The sequence below is a fragment of the Melanerpes formicivorus genome, unplaced genomic scaffold, assembly GCF_026170545.1.
Source record: "Melanerpes formicivorus ecotype bairdi unplaced genomic scaffold, bMelFor1.0.p_v2 SCAF_32, whole genome shotgun sequence".
Lineage (NCBI taxonomy): Eukaryota > Metazoa > Chordata > Aves > Piciformes > Picidae > Melanerpes > Melanerpes formicivorus.
In genome coordinates this window covers 1,567,678-1,585,031 of record NW_027142384.1, presented here as the reverse complement: position 1 = coordinate 1,585,031, position 17,354 = coordinate 1,567,678, and the positions used below count along the sequence as shown (strand labels likewise).

Below are 17,354 nucleotides of genomic sequence, written 5' to 3'. Positions count from 1 at the left end.
CAGTCTTGCCTACAGAAGACCTAATTTAAACCAAAATGCTCGGTTTATCTAAAAGCTATGTAGTTCTTGAGGTCATTACTCTCACACACTCAGAATTTTTAGCACAGGAATTACAGTCAATGTATTTGAATTCCCTGCATATCAATTTAATCAGTTTCACAAAAGCCCCAGCTTAGAATTCTCACTCTAACCACATCTCAAATGCAACCAACAGGAAGAATGTGGAAAAGCAAAGTAAAAGCACTGATGAAAATAATTAAATGAATTAAGGTCTTAATATAAACTTTCAGGCAGCACAAGAAGAATAGAATGAGTTGACAGCCCATTCCCTAAATGGAATTTATATAGTAAAACCAGAATTCTTTCAAGCTTCTTTCATTCAGATACTTCACAAAAAAAATGCATGAACTTATGACTGAAAAACAAATGCTCACAATTAGCACTTACTGACCATAGACTGGTGTTTTTCCTGGTAAAATGACTACAACGAGCTGCAGCCCAGTGTAAGTGTTCTTCAGGTGTCTGAACATGGGTTCAACGCTATCCGCTCCCTGCGCGTATTTACAGAAGCATGGCTGCCCCTGGATCGGCATTCCTGCATCTCTGGAAATCTTCCTCAGTTGTTCTGTAAAGGACCTTAAGGATGTAAAAAAAAAAAAACAACAAACCACACACATGACCTTCTTAGGTAGAAAAATCTATGTTCATTTTATTCTTGCTTTTAATGGAACAATCTTGATAAACTCACAGATTTGCACAGTTTAAAACCCAGAGAATTTACCCCAATTGCCTCTTTAATTGACTGTGTCTGTTAGTTGAAGTGAAGACAAGGGAAAAGAAATAGACTGCATAAATAAAACTTCATTTCCAAAGCAAATTCCACCCTATTTGATCCTCCTATGTCAGACACGACATAAGCTCCTTTTTTGCAGAAACAGTATTTTGGACAGCCTGCTCTACCACACATGTGGTACTAACACTACAGAAATGGCTGAAGTTCCTTCTATTTCTGTGAGGAAAACAATCAACAGAAATAACCAGCAACTGTCTCAGCAATCTGATGATCAATACTAACACACACAATAACTTTTCTAGATATCAGAGAAAAGGAATATCCTGCAAGTGAAGACAAACCTTCACCAAGTCACCCTTTGATGGAATTGGTTGGAAACAGGGAAAACTTAATTTTGTCAGAGGCTTTTAGCAGTAAGGACTGCTTCAGGCTCCCTGCTAACAGGGTTTGCACCTTGCAGCCTGCCTCCTCCTCCTGACCAAGCAGACACTGTGCCTGTTATAAGCAAAACCACCAAAAGCACTTCAGTGCTTCTCTTTCACAGCGAGAGTGGTAAAATACTCCAACAGGCTGCCTAGGAATGTGGTTGAGGCCTTGTTCCTGCAGACATTCAAGATCAGACTTGATGTGGCCCTAGACAGCCTGATCTAGGTGGGGGTGTCACTGCTCAGTGCAGAGGGATTGGATAAGTTCACTTAGGAGGGTCCCTTCCAACTCAGTGCAGTCTGTGAATCTGTAGGAGACTAGGGCTGGATGAAAGCATCTTCAAAGTCATGGTTTCTCAGATTAAAGGCCTGCAAGTCAATGGTGCACGAGTAGTCTCCAAGTACCATCCAAAAAAAAATCCAAAGGCAAGAAGTGTCACATTGCAGAGCTGTAGAGCAGAGTACTTGGTATTGAGGGACCAACATGCACACATGACCAGAAGAGTAACATGATCTCAAGGGGCTTAACCAACAAATGCTGACAAAGTCCCTTTTGTTAATTGAGAGTGGATGCCCCCATAGGTGTCTACAGAATTGCTTTTCTTCACCAAAGGGTGCCAGGTAAGTCTCACCCATTGAGATGGGGTGAAGACTTAGCTCTTCCAAACCCACTGCTAACATTCACAACTTGTAAAAGGCCTTTGAGCCTCGGCTTCACAGCTTACAGCTTCATGCAGAAAACAGGTGCATTAAGCATCTTCCCTGGCAAAACAGGCATTCACCGCTATAAGCAGAAAGATCAGTGGCAGAACATGCAAGTCTAAAATTGCACAGGTTTTGAGCCTTTAGAAATCCATCTGTATGTATGGCATGTTACAGGAAAGGTTCTTTCCCACTTCCCAAGAAGTAAAGCAGGATGATTTTGAAGACTTTCAGGGATTTTGTAAGCATTTACTCTGACAGATTTACTCCAGTCAAGTTCCAACTTGTTCAACAAGAGGCAACTGGAGACAGCCATATTCATGGTAGGAAGGAAAGAAAATGTCCTTTCATGGTAAGGACAATCTCTATTTAAGTCATCAAAGAATTTGATTGTGGGCTTATCTCTCAAAACTGACTAACCTCTCCTGTGCAGCTTTTCCACTAGAAGGAACAGTGTGAAAGGGAAAGTTTTCCAGCAACTCAGCTTCCACCACGCACCCAGAGAGGACAAATCCAAAGCCTTGTGGGTATGATTCCCACTGTTTGCTTACTACTTGTTAGGGAAAAATTCGCAAGCTATTTGGCAAATCATCTAAAGGAACGCTGTTACGGCAATACCATTGTTATGAACAATCACTGCCTTGCATTCACTTTAAAGAGCAGCTGAGTCACTTGCTAGGGCAGCTCTAAGAGCTGCACTTGCCTGTGCATGAAGGAAAAGCAACTGCATACTAAAGAAGAAATTATACAGGCCATCCACACAGGCACGCACACTTTCGCTCATCTAAGAATCACGTCACTTTTAACAACAGTCTTTCAACAATTATGTCCCATGCAAAGGTAAGAGAAACCAAATCTGGAAGTTTCATTCAAATGCAAGTCAACAAAACCAACTAGTCCTACTGATCCTACATATACCGCACTGTGCAAGTTGCTGTAACTCCGAGGGTAGAAAGTTTTAGACAGAAGTTGGAATGCTTTTTAAAATGTTCCTTTAAAGTACGTGTGTGAATAAAGCTATTCCCTACAACCAGGAAAAAAAGAGATGACATACGTCTTAGCTTTCACTCTGGACAAATACTTAGTGATCATTTCTGTCCTCTTAAACTCTGTCCTACAGCCTTACCAGTGAGAAACCTGGTTTGTAGTATAAATTGCTTTAGTTTCAAGGATTTTATGAGGCTAGCATTGAAATCATACTGGCATCATTCAAAACACAAAGAAACAAAACATCAAAAGCACTGTGAATGATACACCGCCATACAGCAGACAATTCAACAAGATATCCTGAATTTCATACATAAGAAACAACAAAAATCACCACCTTATCAAGCACACTTACTTAAGATGAACCTCAGTGCACTGGCGCTGGGGAGCAAAGCATGCAATTGCCCAAACTTTTATTTCAATTCCAGTGTGAAACTGTTTATTCCTCATGTCCCAGACTCCTTGAACTGGTGTAGCAATTGCTTTATTCTGAAAGTGGAAAGAAAAAAATATAAAACCACACACTAATGCAAAAAACCCCACCTGATTCATGGTAAGAAAACAAACAAACAAATCCGTTATGCTTCTACTCCCAACTGGCAAGCAATTTATATTCTCAACTCTTTCTCTCTTCTGTTCAAACATCTACCTTACAAAGACCATTTTATCACTGTAGCAAGACAGCTTGCTTGTTGGGTGAAAAAGAAAGCCCATAAAAATAAAGCTCATACTGTCCTCCTTTATTGCTGATGGCTTCTTTTTGTAGTATAAATCAGCAGGTGACAGAAAATACACATGGATAGTAAGTCAGATTAATGCTTGTTGTGTACAGTTAACAAGAATCTACATTGCTACAGTGACTTTACAACTTCTAAGTGAATTTTCCAAGAGTGACAAGTGAATTATTATTTCACACATCACTAAGTAGAGGCAAATAGTGGTCCAGCATCACTCTCCAAGCTCTCAAAAAACTGCTCTGACAAAAGATGCTCAGCTATTCACCTCTGACCTCTGCAACACTCTCCCACCAAGCAGACATTACTGTGATGGCTTATCTAGAGGACAAGGGATAGAAAATGACTAAAGTAATTTTGGTGATGTTAATTACCTTAGTATTAGTATCCCTTAAGTATTTTAGAGAAGGTATCACCATCTCTGCCTTCTCATTTAGATACAACAGCTAAAATACATGGGTATTTTTCAGGGGAGATATACAGATAAATGTGCTAATTAATTTTGTGAAGTTTTGTCTACTGAAGGCAGCACATCCCCCCACTCCTGATATGCCATCATTCACCTGTCATTAGGCTCTTGTTCCCCTGAAGCCAATAGATCACAAGAGCACTGTCCCTATTTAGGATCAGGCAAAGACAGCTGGGTTATCTTAACCTGTCAGTGAAGGAAGGTTGGAGCTTATCTGCCTGACTTTGCCTGAAGACCTTAAGGTAGAAGATGCAAGATCTTATCCCACTGAGAGTTTATGTAGGTATTGATCTGATTTGTGCATAGGGCCAGAGCTACCTTCAGCTGGCAAAGCATCATCTAGAAGTTCATCAGAAATCTTCACAAACTAAGTTATCCCAGCTATCAAAGCTTTCTTCTTATATAAAAACAAGCAAATAAAGCTTGTTTCTCAAGGTTTTTTTTTTGGAAGACACTTCCTCAGGAAGATTATGTCAGAAAAGCCATCTGAAAAGTCATTGTAGAGAAAAAACCTGTGAGTAAATACTCCAACAGGATGAGATGGCTCTAGAGAAAAACATGCTGATAAAGATTATACCTTAAGATAGTTATCCTGCTCCAGCCAGAACACACAAACCCAAGCAGGTCAGGAAGATTTCAGAGTTAAGGGAGGAAAACAAACAGCAATAATTCAAATTGTCTTTGCTCTTCTCCATATACATTGATTCGAGCCACTACCTGCCAACAACTTCTTACAGCACTGAATATAACAGTGTGAAGGAACACACACATTTTTATCTGAAGTTTACATAAACATGTTTTGAACCTAGCTTTACTTTCAGACATAAAGCAGTGATTGAGAGAGATGCAAAATAGCCATTTCATTTGAGGCACTTCAAAACTTGTATTTAAGTTCTAAACATTACACCTACAATGACTTAATCCCATTGCATCCATCATAATTAAAACAACCATATTTCAGAAGATATCACAGCACATAGTGGAAGCTATCAGAGATTGTACAGTATCTGTTCAACATACCCTGCCTCCGTAGAGGATTGAAGGAGGCTGTAGAACTCTGCCAGTCACATCTGTCATTTCATCTTTGACCATGATTCCAAACTCACGAACGTAAGGGTCAGTGTTAAAACTTGCACTCCGCATCTGCAATTAAGAGAGAATTAGGTATTTCTTGCAGAACATAAGTTCTTTTTGAGACCTAAAACATTCAGAGATAAGCTGTATTTGGGCACATGCTCTCATTGGAGGTGTTTAGGAGGAGACTTGATAGGGTGCTTGGTTGCACGGTTTAGTTGATTAGGTGGTGTTGGATGATGGGTTGGATGCAATGTTCTTGAAGGTCTCTTCCAACCTGGTTTATTCTATTCTATATTATGAGTGATACCACACATCCAGAAGCCCTGCCAATTTTATTTTGGGGGGTAATTTCAACCCACCACACACTTGATACATGGATCCCTCCAAATATGAAATAAAGCACCATAAAAAACCCCACTTGAAACCCATTTAATGGAAAAGGTTTATAGAAACAAGCTCATAATCTGCATGTTATGCACAAATTATTCAGTATGTGCTAATGGCAAGAGGAAAATTAAGCCTATTGCTACACTTAACTCATCTTTGCCAGACTACTCACCAATTTGCTAATCTCTTCTTGACGGTCAGGTGCTGATCTGGCTGTTGCTCGAATCATAGTGGAAGTTTGATTGTCAGTGAGTTTCTTTATGCATCTTTGTCCTGCCACTATGTTGCACACCTAAAATATCCCCACACAAAGGAAGATAAAAAACAAAATGCAATTGGTGTTTGTTTCCTGTTTTGTTTTTCTAGCTGCTGCCCTACACAATTTCTGAAGTTGACTACTCAAAACCAGTTTGTCAACATTGCAGCCTTTTTCCATCTGACCCTTTTTCCCACATTCCCAGAATGTATTATCTAAAAGTCTACTTGCCTCAAGAGGAAGGTATGTGTGTTTCTGCTCCTGTCCAACTTGTAAACATGGAAGATGAGGATAGCGTAAAACTAATTTGTGCCTGTCCTTAAAATACTGAGCTACAGTGCATTCAACTGTTTGTCCATTCTCCTGCTGAAGTGGGAATCTGTTGGAAAGCAAATATGAAAACAAGCTGTTATTTTACGTCTCACAATACCATGCATTATGTTATGCCATGCAGAGAAAATAGCAAGCCTACAAGAGTCACAAACCAGACTTTTGCCTCAAAACCACATTTCTCTCTGTACGTTACAAATATATTTCCATATATGCACACATTTGCATATATTTACATCAAAGTGCAGAAATATTGTCTTTCAGTGATGTGTTATGCTAATGAAAAGGGCATGAGACAATGCCCAAATAACTGCACACCAGATTTAGACACTGATCAGTTCCCTCCCCACAAGAACCTAGTACCAGTTTTGGTTATTTGTACTATTTTCTTTCAAAAATGGGAATAAATACCACTATATTCAACTTATCTGCAAATCTCTGGTTAGTGATCAAATATAAACTACTTTTTCTAGAGGAAAAATGCACTGATAATAAGCAAGACTAGAATGCTGATCCTGATTTGTGCTACTTTTCTAGTCAACAGTTCTGGGTAACAGTATGCTGAGAATATAATACCCAATTCTTCCAGTGTGGAAGACATCAGCAAATTGAAAACCAAAAAGTTACCACAGATTTAGCTCAAACACTGTTCATGACAGGGGACAAAAAAAAAAAATGAGAAAGAAAAAAAAAAGGGGGGGGCAAAATTGGGAATATACTGTAAAATATATTTGACATGTATTGACCAAAGGAAGTATAGTTTTTCAAGAACTCTCTTTTGTCAGCCTGAGATTAAATAGACACTTGAAGAATACATTACGTTTGGTGACTTGCTGGTCGCCTGGTGACATTGCACACTCTGTACTTTCTTTTCATTTGTCCACAGTGTGTTATCTCCACCTTTAGACCTAAAAATCAGAACACATTTATTACCTTCCCTTCAAAATCAAGGTGTCAGCCTACTAAATTGCTGCGCCAGACCACTTAAACAGTGTTGTGAATCTCTTCACTATTTAGCACGTTCTTGGGTCACTCCAGGGTATCCCAGAAAAAACAATTAAATTAAAAAATCATGTACAGTCCCCAAATTTAAAAACCCCAGGAGTTTGCAGTTTGGAACTGAAAGCATTTGGTGTAATCCAGTTGTGTACCCTTTAAGGAAGTCCAGGATGATGAAAGGACAAAAAGGGCACATAAACTCTTTGAAATAAAAAGCCTGTTTATACTTTGTGTCTAAATATAGGTGTGAGACCTCCAACAATTGCAATGAACCCTGAATTAATAAATGGCAGGGAACACCCATATAGCCTCTGGGATCCTATGGGAATGAGCCCACAGGGCTCCATCGTTTGTGAAGGCAAACATCTGTTGAAAATCCCACCAGCACAAAAGTCAAGCCTACCTTAAAGTCAGCAACTTCCAGAAGAATATATTATCCACCCAAAACCAGCACAAAGCTACCCATAGAGAAGTGTTTCTAATTTACCACTAGCAATAAATATTAGCTTGAATGCAGCACTTTCATTTATCTTTCAGGTAGAAACAGATGTATGTGGACTATTAGAGACAGGAAGCTGCATGTGTAGGAACAGGAAAACAGAAATTCCTTTTATCTGCATATGTATATAAACTCAGGGTGCTGCTGAATAACAGTGCATATTTCCCCTATCTGTCAAAGACACCAATAAACTGTCCAACCAACACACTAATCTTGCCACGTAGTTTGTTGGAATCCAAAGTACCGTCTATTCTGAAACCTTCAATAAATATCACATTTTCTTGAGTACCTCCCAAATACATATCACAGTATTTTCATTAAAAGATAAACTATTACCTCAATACCTCAATTTACAACTAGTACTACTGCTAACTTGAGTTGACTTCTATCAGAAGAATGAAAATCCTCAGAAAAAACAACAACAGCAGCCAGCAACTGACTGCCTGATTATTTTTTTCCAAAACATTTGCCACCAGTACAAATTCAGGATTTAATTTTTGCTTTTTCTTATTGACTTGTATTTGGTCAAAGATGAGTTTATGGTCACTTTGTGGAAACAAGAAAGCAGATCTGTGGAGTTTCTCCTTTTTTAACTTGCTTTCTCTCTAACAAGAATATGAAGGAAGCACCCCAATTTTACAAATGAAACTTTCAGTGAACAAAATCAGTAAGATTCCTTCCTCCTAGTCTTTGAACCAGTCATTACACATTAGAATAATTAACTGACTTCCAGGACAGTGAATGTATGAAATACACCCAAGTATGCAAAAATACATTGCTAAATCACTAGTAAAATCTGGACTATGAAAATCTGGGTATGAGTAACTGGGAAAATTTAAGATCAGGTAATTTAAACAAGGAAACAACCAACCAACCCACCCACCAAAAAAAAAAAAAACAAACTCAACCACAAACAAATAATGAAATCCCAACTTTTGTAAATCTTTTGAAAGCATCAGATTAGGAACCAGAGGGACTTTGTCTTAGAATTGGAATGGCACTACTAAGATGTTTTGAAAGTGAAAAAACTTGACTCCCAACAAAGCAAACGCTAGAGAACGTATTTTGAACATGTAGTGGTAACGTATCATAAGGCAATTACCTTTTATTTCTTTGGTAAACTTCACCCTTTGGGAATCTGTCAGAGGTTTTTGTTGTTCTTCAATACTTTTGAAGTCCAAAACTTCGCATACAAACTCAATAACTGGCTGTGCTTTGTAAAATGCAGTTGCAGATACTGTAGACAAAAATGTTAATGTTGTGTTATAACAATAGTGAGGAAAACTTTAAAGAAATTCAACAAATGGAACTAATTTTTGCCTTTCCACTGACAGAAAAAGAAAGAGCAATAAAACATTTGTTTAGAACCTACCATCTATATTTAACATCATTTTCCATAATGAAGGTCTGACTGACTGATGGAAGCCAAACCAAACTTCTCTGCCACCACCCAATGGATTTGAGCACCCTTCTGATGCTGTAAAAAAAGATCGCCCCACAGGAGTATATCTGCAATAAAGAAAATAAATTCATGTCATAAAACTAAAGGGAAAAAAAATACTATTGCAAGAAAGAACCAACTAATCCAAATTTCTATTCATGACAGCACAGAAGCGTCAGTGTTTCAGTTTAGCAACCATCTTGAGACTGTCAGGATGCAGGCTGCTCAGTCTAACTAGTTACATTTAGGAACTGGCTACTAGTCATGTTCCTTTAAATTTATTTTCAATGTAGTCCTTAACATGCATAATAATTCAAAGAGCATTCATAATTTTTTTGTACTCTTAATAAAAACCAACAAAAAACAGCTACACTTCCATAAGAAAATAAGTATTTCTCCTCTTACTTGTTCATAGCTTCCTCTGAAATCCCTGGAGGTAAAGAACTGACCTAACAAATATTTTCCATGCATTTTTCATCTTGGTAATTCACTACTGCACACTTAATACCAAACTAACTAAAACCAGCACCAGTATGTTTTTTTTAATTCAATTTTTTTTTATTCAATAAGGGCTATTTGAAGACATTTACATCAATTTACCTCCCCGATTAGCCCTTCAAAACAGTTCAGCACTACTAAGCTTTGTTCTTTACGTTCCAACTGACAGAGACATGTTCTATGGTGGCAGCATTAAACCCACCATCTCTTGGAGTGGACTGAAAATGCTATATATTCCACTTGCTTGGAAAAATACCATATCATTTTCAAAATCTTCTTTTCCATAGCAATACTAGGTGGTATTTGGGCAGCAAATATCTGCCCAAGGACACACAGGAACAGAGTTACAAGTTTTAAAACCACCCTTACACATCAACTAACCTCCAACTACTTCACACCCAGGGAGGGCTTCCTTCTCTGAGGCCTACACAGAAAAGGGGTACAAGTGAGATGGAACAGCAGCCCTGACCTGAGAGCACATGCACATGGAGCAAGTTTGAATGCCAGTAGGGAAAGACTTGTGTCCAGGCCAGAGGCTACTAATGCCACCTAATGAGCAGGAAAGCACTGTATTGCCTCCTGCTTGAGTATGCCATCTGCTAGACAGCTATTGTGTTGGTTAAGCTATGAAAGTACATCCTACCTAAAAAGCTACTGAAGCCAATTCAAACAATGCAACGTCCTAAACAACATCAAGGTCTTCCCCTCACCTCATCGAAGGCAAGTGCCTCATCACTACATCCAGTGCCTGGATGGTTTCAAACGGAACACCTGGCAGCCGACCAGAAAGAGCATCATGTAAAGCCTGCAAACTCACACAGGACATCCACTTTATAGCCACCTTAAATATTCTGTCCTTTCCTTCTCCTGGCAGTGTGACCTCCAGCTCCACCTGCAACAATGCCAAACAACAAACCAAGATGATTCTTTCCATTTAAAGGGGAAGATGGAAGGAGCTTGGAAGGAGCAGTGCTACAAAGCATGGGAGGAAACAAAAAGCAACAATGAAGAACAACATACATCAGATACAGTCTCTTTTTACAGCTAGATCTTTCCAAAGGTGTATTACAGAGTGCTGGCATGCTTCCCACCTGGCTTCTTTCTCTCTCTGAGGCAGCACTATAATTTGGATGTGCTTATGTATCAACGGGGAGGTCTCAGTCAAGATCTGGCAACTAGATTTCAGATACCAAACACATAATAATGCATCACTGCTCATGTCAGCTCCTGCAGGCCTAAAATAAAACATGGTGTGTTGCTACCTGCTAAGATTTATGAACTTCTGGTATTTACTTTCTACAGCACTAGACAGCTTTATATACTATTAGTGCAGACATAGTTCAAATGAGAAAAAATCCATAAGGAGCTTTCAGAGTGTGTTAGGGGGTGGTGGTGATCACAGTGAATAAAGAACCCATAAAAAAAAAACAACAAAAAAAACCCAAAACTTAAAAACCCCCACCCCAACAAAACAAAAAAGATCACAAAACCCAGAAATCCAAAGCCCTCTTATTTTCAAAACCCAAAGATTAAATTATGTCCCCAAGCACTGGTAATGTTACCAGGCAGGAAACAGAAACAGGACCACTCCTTTGACACATTATGCCCTTTTAAATTTTTGTGTGAAATACACTGGCAGAAGACGTTGTAGTAAATTAGTTACTTGTGATGCTGACTTCTCCTTATTAAAACAAAGGCAGCCTGAGCACTGAAGTTCTTAGACTGACTAGATGATCCCCAGAGGTCCCTTCCAAATCATACCATCCTGTTATTCTGTGACTAAAATTAAAGCTTGTCTGAAACAATCAGCAGTTCTGGGAATTACTGCAAGAAATAACAAGATGAGAATATCCTTTATGATGGAAAAAAAAAATATTAAAAAAATCTATTTTCCTGTTCTAGGGAGCTTACAATATAAAAGGCATCCATCCACTTAACAGACAAAATGCAACTAGTGGGCTAGCGAAAATAATACATTGGTAATGCTGAGCTAATACATGGAATCAGCTGGTCTTTTGTAAGAGCTTCTTCAGTCAAAGAAAAAAAAAAGGAAGGAAGGAAAACACAAATAAGCCTTCTCATACACCAAAAAATAAGCTGACAATTTATAGCAGGCAGTCGAAATTAGCATTACAGCCACATCTCTCCTGTAGTACAAATCTCATTCACCAGGAGAGATGAGCAGAGGAAAGAGATGTATTGTTGTAGTAGAGCAACAGGATCTGGAGCCTATAATTGTGGCTTTGCTGATCCGAATCTCATCTAGCTTAACTCTGCTGAAAAGCTGTGCAAATGAAGGTGCAAGTATTCAGCTGGCACAGGCTGGAAGATTTCTATGAATTTTTTCCACCATACCATCAAAAGTTCTTCAGCTTGCATCTCATTTGCAGCAGATGGAAGATGTTACACTTCACAACTACATTTTCCTTTAAACGTTTCTCCTCCTCCAAATCAAGTTTCCTGATTTCTGTTGTTCCTGATACTGCTAATGTGCAACTAATCTGACTATTAACAACTTTTATAACCTTAATCTAAAAAAAAACTCTCTCCTGGTTTCCCTTTACAAAGCTCTTTCACCATGATGGAATGGACTTGTTTGGAAATCTCAAGATATGGATGTAAGAAAGAGGTCTGCTTCCATCATGTACAGGCAGTATTTCAAAGAGACCAAGAGGAGTAAGGTTGGGGTCACACACAGAATAAATACTCTACTTCCTAAACTGTGAACTACAGTAGGATTTCTGTATCAAACTGCAGCTCAGCTCACCTGTAACTACCATTTTGCTCACTGAAGACTGCTGTTCCCAGTTTTATCACATAAGCAAGTTTCCACATTTCTCTGTACTCCCCTCTCCCCATTATATTTTACTTCTGCCTACTTAGGTTGTAATCAACTTCTGTGGGACAGGACAGTCTTCTCCTGTAACCATGTATGGCTCACCTTGCAGCCACAGCAGAAAGGTAACTAATGTAGTACAAACATATGGTGAGAATGTCTGTATCCTCAAGTGTTCATCTAAACAAAAACGGCCACAGAAAACTCAAATACTAGACCATGCAGACAACAAAAGGACGTAGAAGTTTATTCCAGCTAACGGATAGCAAGAATCATCTTTCAGTGGCCTTTGGTGAGATTAACCAGATGACACCAGTCTGCTGCTGCCCAGAGTGGTTCTTCCACTCCCCTCTCCCAAACTCAGCTGTGCTTTCACTTTTCCCATAGTACCAGCATGGAGCTTGGCCGCTGGCCCTATCAGTCGATCCAACTCACCAAACCAGCAGAAACCACACAAGAGAGGAGAAAGAGTGAGAAAAGAGGGATATGGAAAGAGGAGTAACCATTTTGATGAAAAGCTCAAATTTCTGTCCTGGCAAACCACAACCTGAGAAAAGTGGCAACAGAAAGAGACATCTACTCCAGAAAAATAAAATCAGTTTCTATCAGCTATCAGAAAGGCTCTACAAATATTACATTACAATCTCCCATTAGAAACCTTTCTATTTAAAACTTACTTTATCTCTCCCAATGGGAAGTGGCATTGCTGTATAAAGGTTTTTTCTTCCATCAAACACTGGTTTGCGATCCCCAAAAATCTGGGTTTTAAAGTGCTGAACCATATGCTCCACTATTTCTCTGAAAACACAAAAAGATTATGTTAATTCAACTTTTTAATGTTAAGCAGCAGATGAACACCAGTATCCATCAATACAGCTACTCAGTAAATGAAAGTCTTGTCCACAGTTAGTTATTAAAGACAAGATTTGTTTGACTAAACCTTTTCACAGATTCTCTTCTTCAAGCAGCTACTTATAGCTTTTTCAGATTGAAACTTTCCTTCCTCTTTTCTGTGATATAGTGAAAGTGGTGAAATGAAAGCCTGTGCTTTCTCAAGCTCAAAATGGAGAGGTGCTTGGTATTCCCCTGGGGCTTCTACTCTCCCATCCCACAGCCTTTACTGCAGAGGACCATTGACCCAAATTTCAGCAGCCAGAAAAGCTTTAAAAGAAAAAAAACACAACAACCTCCAAACACTATCCTAGCTTACAGCCTTACTGTAAGGACAACAGTTCTACAATGACCATGATGTGCAAGCTTTTTGTATTGCACTGAGAAAGACTACTTTTAAATGTGATTTTTTCATGTATGCAACACTAGCATCTATCCAGCAAAGCTGGATATGTGCATTTACTGGGACCCATGCATAATAAAAGTACACATTAATAAGAAGTGTAGCTGAAATTAGGCTGTACATATGTATGAATGACGTAACCACACACAAAGTTCTTGTTAAACCACAGTGTTTACACACTGGTCATGGAAAGCAGTGCCCCAGCTGACAAGACCTGTTGGAATAGTAAGACCCTGTGATGTGAAGTCTTAGGTCCAAATGTCCCAGTGAGATGTCCTTCAGGCTATCTGTATCACAAGGCTGTAAAATCTGAAATCAGCAATCTGCAATACACTGCCTGCAAGATCCTTAACACACAGCTTGGGGATAAAGGGCATTAAGAAGTTAGAGCATGAAATAGTGTAATTTCTGTTTTTCTCCAGCACTGTTGTCAGCCTCAGAGAGGCTGCAGATGTCTATGTCAGACACCTTGACTCAGAAAGGCAATTAACTCAGCATACAGTTAGATATTATGGTGATGCAAAAGCCAATATGGAACTATGAATTCATTCAAAAGAAGAATAAAGACCATTCTGACAATTTCTTTGCTGCAGGCCAAGGCTTTAAAGCAAGATACAACCACTGAAAGAAACTTGCCTGATCGCCTAAGAAATATGAATAAGACTTGACTCAGTAATTTCTGCCTTGTGTTTGCAATGTCTGATTGAACAAGTATATAATGTGAAGGGTGGGAGGAAGGAAGCATCTTACTACCCTGAGTTAAAGACTAAGCAATGGAAAACCCCCCATTCTTTTACTGAGGAAGTTCTTCCAATTGTGAGATACTTTATATAAAAATGAACACTTTCATTTAACTAAGGTTTTCAAGCTACAAACCACATTTAGCAACAGTGCCTCTCAGCTGTGGGTAGAGAAATCTTAAATGAAAATTAAGTTATCTTCTCCATGTGAAGTTAAAAGAAGAATGATCTTCCCTAGCTGTCCTTGAGAATTAAGTATCCAAACAGATTTGGCCTTTCTGCAACCTGTGAAGAATTCTAGGCTACATTAACTTGGCACAGCAGCACATTGTCTTAGCTCTGTGTTTCCCAGTCCTGTTCCGGCTCATGTCTCATCAGCATGATATGACCAGTGTGTATGCATTTCATGTATACACTGTACACATCTCTGCAGTGAGCCTGCAAGGTTACAGCCCAAGCAGCATTAAGACCTAGAATAAAACCAAAGAACAAGCTGGGACAGATGAGGGAATAGTATAAATGAAAACAAAATCTCCCTCAAGCCTTTGTAGAGGGTACACCATATAAAGTAATGAGAAAAACTACTATAAATATACAACTGAATTATATAACCAAAATACTAGAAACACATAAGCCAGCTGAGAAAAATAATTTAGAATTGGACTACACACTCATCCTGCATGACCCTATACACATATAGAAGCACACACAAATGTACAGGTACACAGGTAGGACTGAAAGGTCAGGGCTCACAAAATCCCAGGTACAGGTGAGCACATGTCCATCTACAGGACAACACACACAATAAGAAGCATTAAAAAAAGAGAACATACACTTCATTAAGTGAAAATTAAATCCTCAACTAGATGAGAAATTAAATTTTAACAGATCACCACAGAAGAAAAGCAGCATAGCAATGCTGCACTATGAAATCGTTATCACCGCCTGTTCTTTAGTGCAACAATGGACAATACACTCTGGTTTATTAATTCACATTAGAAAAACTTCAGCTTTCAGGTGGCTTTTTGGACTCCAGCTTATTTATGACACCATATTCCACCCATGTAACCTTTTTCAATAAGGAAAGATATTGCATTTGAATATATAAACATGCCATTCCAATCCTCTACAGGCAAGACGCAGGTAGTTACGATGATAACACTTGTGGTTTCCAGTCAGAGCCAAGTCCTGGATTCTCAAGTTTCACTTCTGGCAGCACCACCCTTTTTCAAGTTAATGAGGTTGCTACACTGACTAATATGGCACATATGCAAAATTCAAGACCTAGTAGCTTGTTTCCTTGGCCAACTGATTGATGTTTTCACCTTGCTATCTGTTTTAGCAGCAGATCTTTCCCTTATATAGAATCTACTGATGCAGGATAATTTTGTACCTAATTAGTCCCTCTACAAACCTCTTGCCACAGAACAAATAAATTGATTTTGCTTCCCCTTGTCAGAAGGGGAAGGTGAGAAAACAAGCTGGTAACACCAACTCTCTGCTGAAGGACTTGTCATCCAATTGCACTCCAATATTTAACCAAGCAATATCAAGTTGACTTACACTGACCTAGCTCCACCAGAGTTAATACAGTTTACTCATCAGTGGCTTCGATCATCAGCATCTTAAGATACTGACAAGCATAATCAAAATAAGGGGTGAAATCCTGGACTGGAACAGAAAGACTTGGAGGGGAAAAAAAATGCCTGTTAATGGATATGCAAAATTTGAAGCTATTGGACATACCCTCCAGCTCTTCACACAACTCTTAACATTTCCAAAAGGAAACAAGAATGCAAATAAACTTGAGTAAAAGCCAAGCACACTATTACCTGTTAACTCTTCTAGGGCATTTTTCTGGCTTTATATCCAACTCATAATGGTAGATATCTATTTTAGGAATGTCCATTTCAAAGAAGTTGGCCTGCAGTTTGATTGTTCTCCCAGAAGTGCCAAAATCTGGCCGAGGAGGGGGTTTAAAGGCATATCCCTGGATTGGTGGTGGCAACGGTGGAGGAGGTGCGAGCACTGAAAAGAGAAAAGCACAAATTAGCCATCATCTAGGTCAAATTAGCAGTTAAATGTAGCAGCTATCTCACAAAAAGCGTAGCAGACAGACTTCTAATTTCTATTAAACAATCCAGTAACTGGAAGAAAACCCAAAACTCAACTCTGCTATCAGTTCATGAATTCTGACTGTCCTCTTCTCATCATGGTGCACCATTTGTTCTATTTCCCAGTCCCGATTACTGAACACAAATCTTAAAGTGGGGCGCATTTTCCTATGCTACAAATCAGCTGCTTGGGAATTTCAGTGGCCAGGCAGACGCTGATGGGAAAGTGAGAACTAGGTCTTTGTTGCAAGGAGAAATCTGTTTCAAAACAGACACTGAAGCAGATGACCTGATCACATTCATTTCAGCAAACATCTATAAAATTGGGTTTCTATCACTGGAACTCAGCAATCATATTTGGATGAGTTGCATGCATCCAGAGCAAACAACACATGTGTTTCAGTTGCATACACTTGCTTCTAATGACCATAGAAGAGGGGAATACAGCACAGACGCAGCTCCTACATATTGCAGCTCTCTAGAAAATGTTACATTTTAGAATTAAAAAATATACTATTGATTCTTTTATTCAGAAAGCAAAAAGAGACAATAGCCTGCTGCTGTTGTATCGTATTCTTGAGCTCAAATGCCAGTCATAGGTCAGACACTATGAAGTAGATGCATAATAGCTGCTTGGGGTTGTTCGCATCTAAGAAATTCCATTTTAAATCCACAGAGAAATGGGTGAAGACACCACCTCAAGCATTCAAAACTCCTGCATCATCAGTACTCAGATCTTCCATGATGTGGAGCAGTAACAACTTGCAGCAACA

The 17,354-nt window shown here is 39.0% G+C and overlaps 1 protein-coding gene across 2 annotated transcripts in view; it reads right to left on the bottom strand.

Annotated features, from left to right (window-relative positions):
* The window catches only part of AGO2 (argonaute RISC catalytic component 2), a 63,237-nt gene that overhangs the window by 26,704 nt on the left and 19,179 nt on the right, over positions 1-17,354 (bottom strand). Inside the window, exons 2-12 of one of the 2 annotated variants that reach the window (XM_068155466.1) lie at positions 16,300-16,495; positions 13,111-13,231; positions 10,308-10,492; positions 9,031-9,167; positions 8,761-8,895; positions 6,981-7,068; positions 6,062-6,209; positions 5,747-5,866; positions 5,131-5,253; positions 3,263-3,396; positions 452-636 (exon numbers count right to left, since the gene is read on the bottom strand). In XM_068155466.1, coding sequence (XP_068011567.1) covers positions 452-636; positions 3,263-3,396; positions 5,131-5,253; positions 5,747-5,866; positions 6,062-6,209; positions 6,981-7,068; positions 8,761-8,895; positions 9,031-9,167; positions 10,308-10,492; positions 13,111-13,231; positions 16,300-16,495 — 1,572 coding nt within the window. The remainder of the gene's footprint in view (positions 1-451; positions 637-3,262; positions 3,397-5,130; positions 5,254-5,746; positions 5,867-6,061; positions 6,210-6,980; positions 7,069-8,760; positions 8,896-9,030; positions 9,168-10,307; positions 10,493-13,110; positions 13,232-16,299; positions 16,496-17,354) is intronic. The other variant, XM_068155467.1, reaches the window with a different exon arrangement.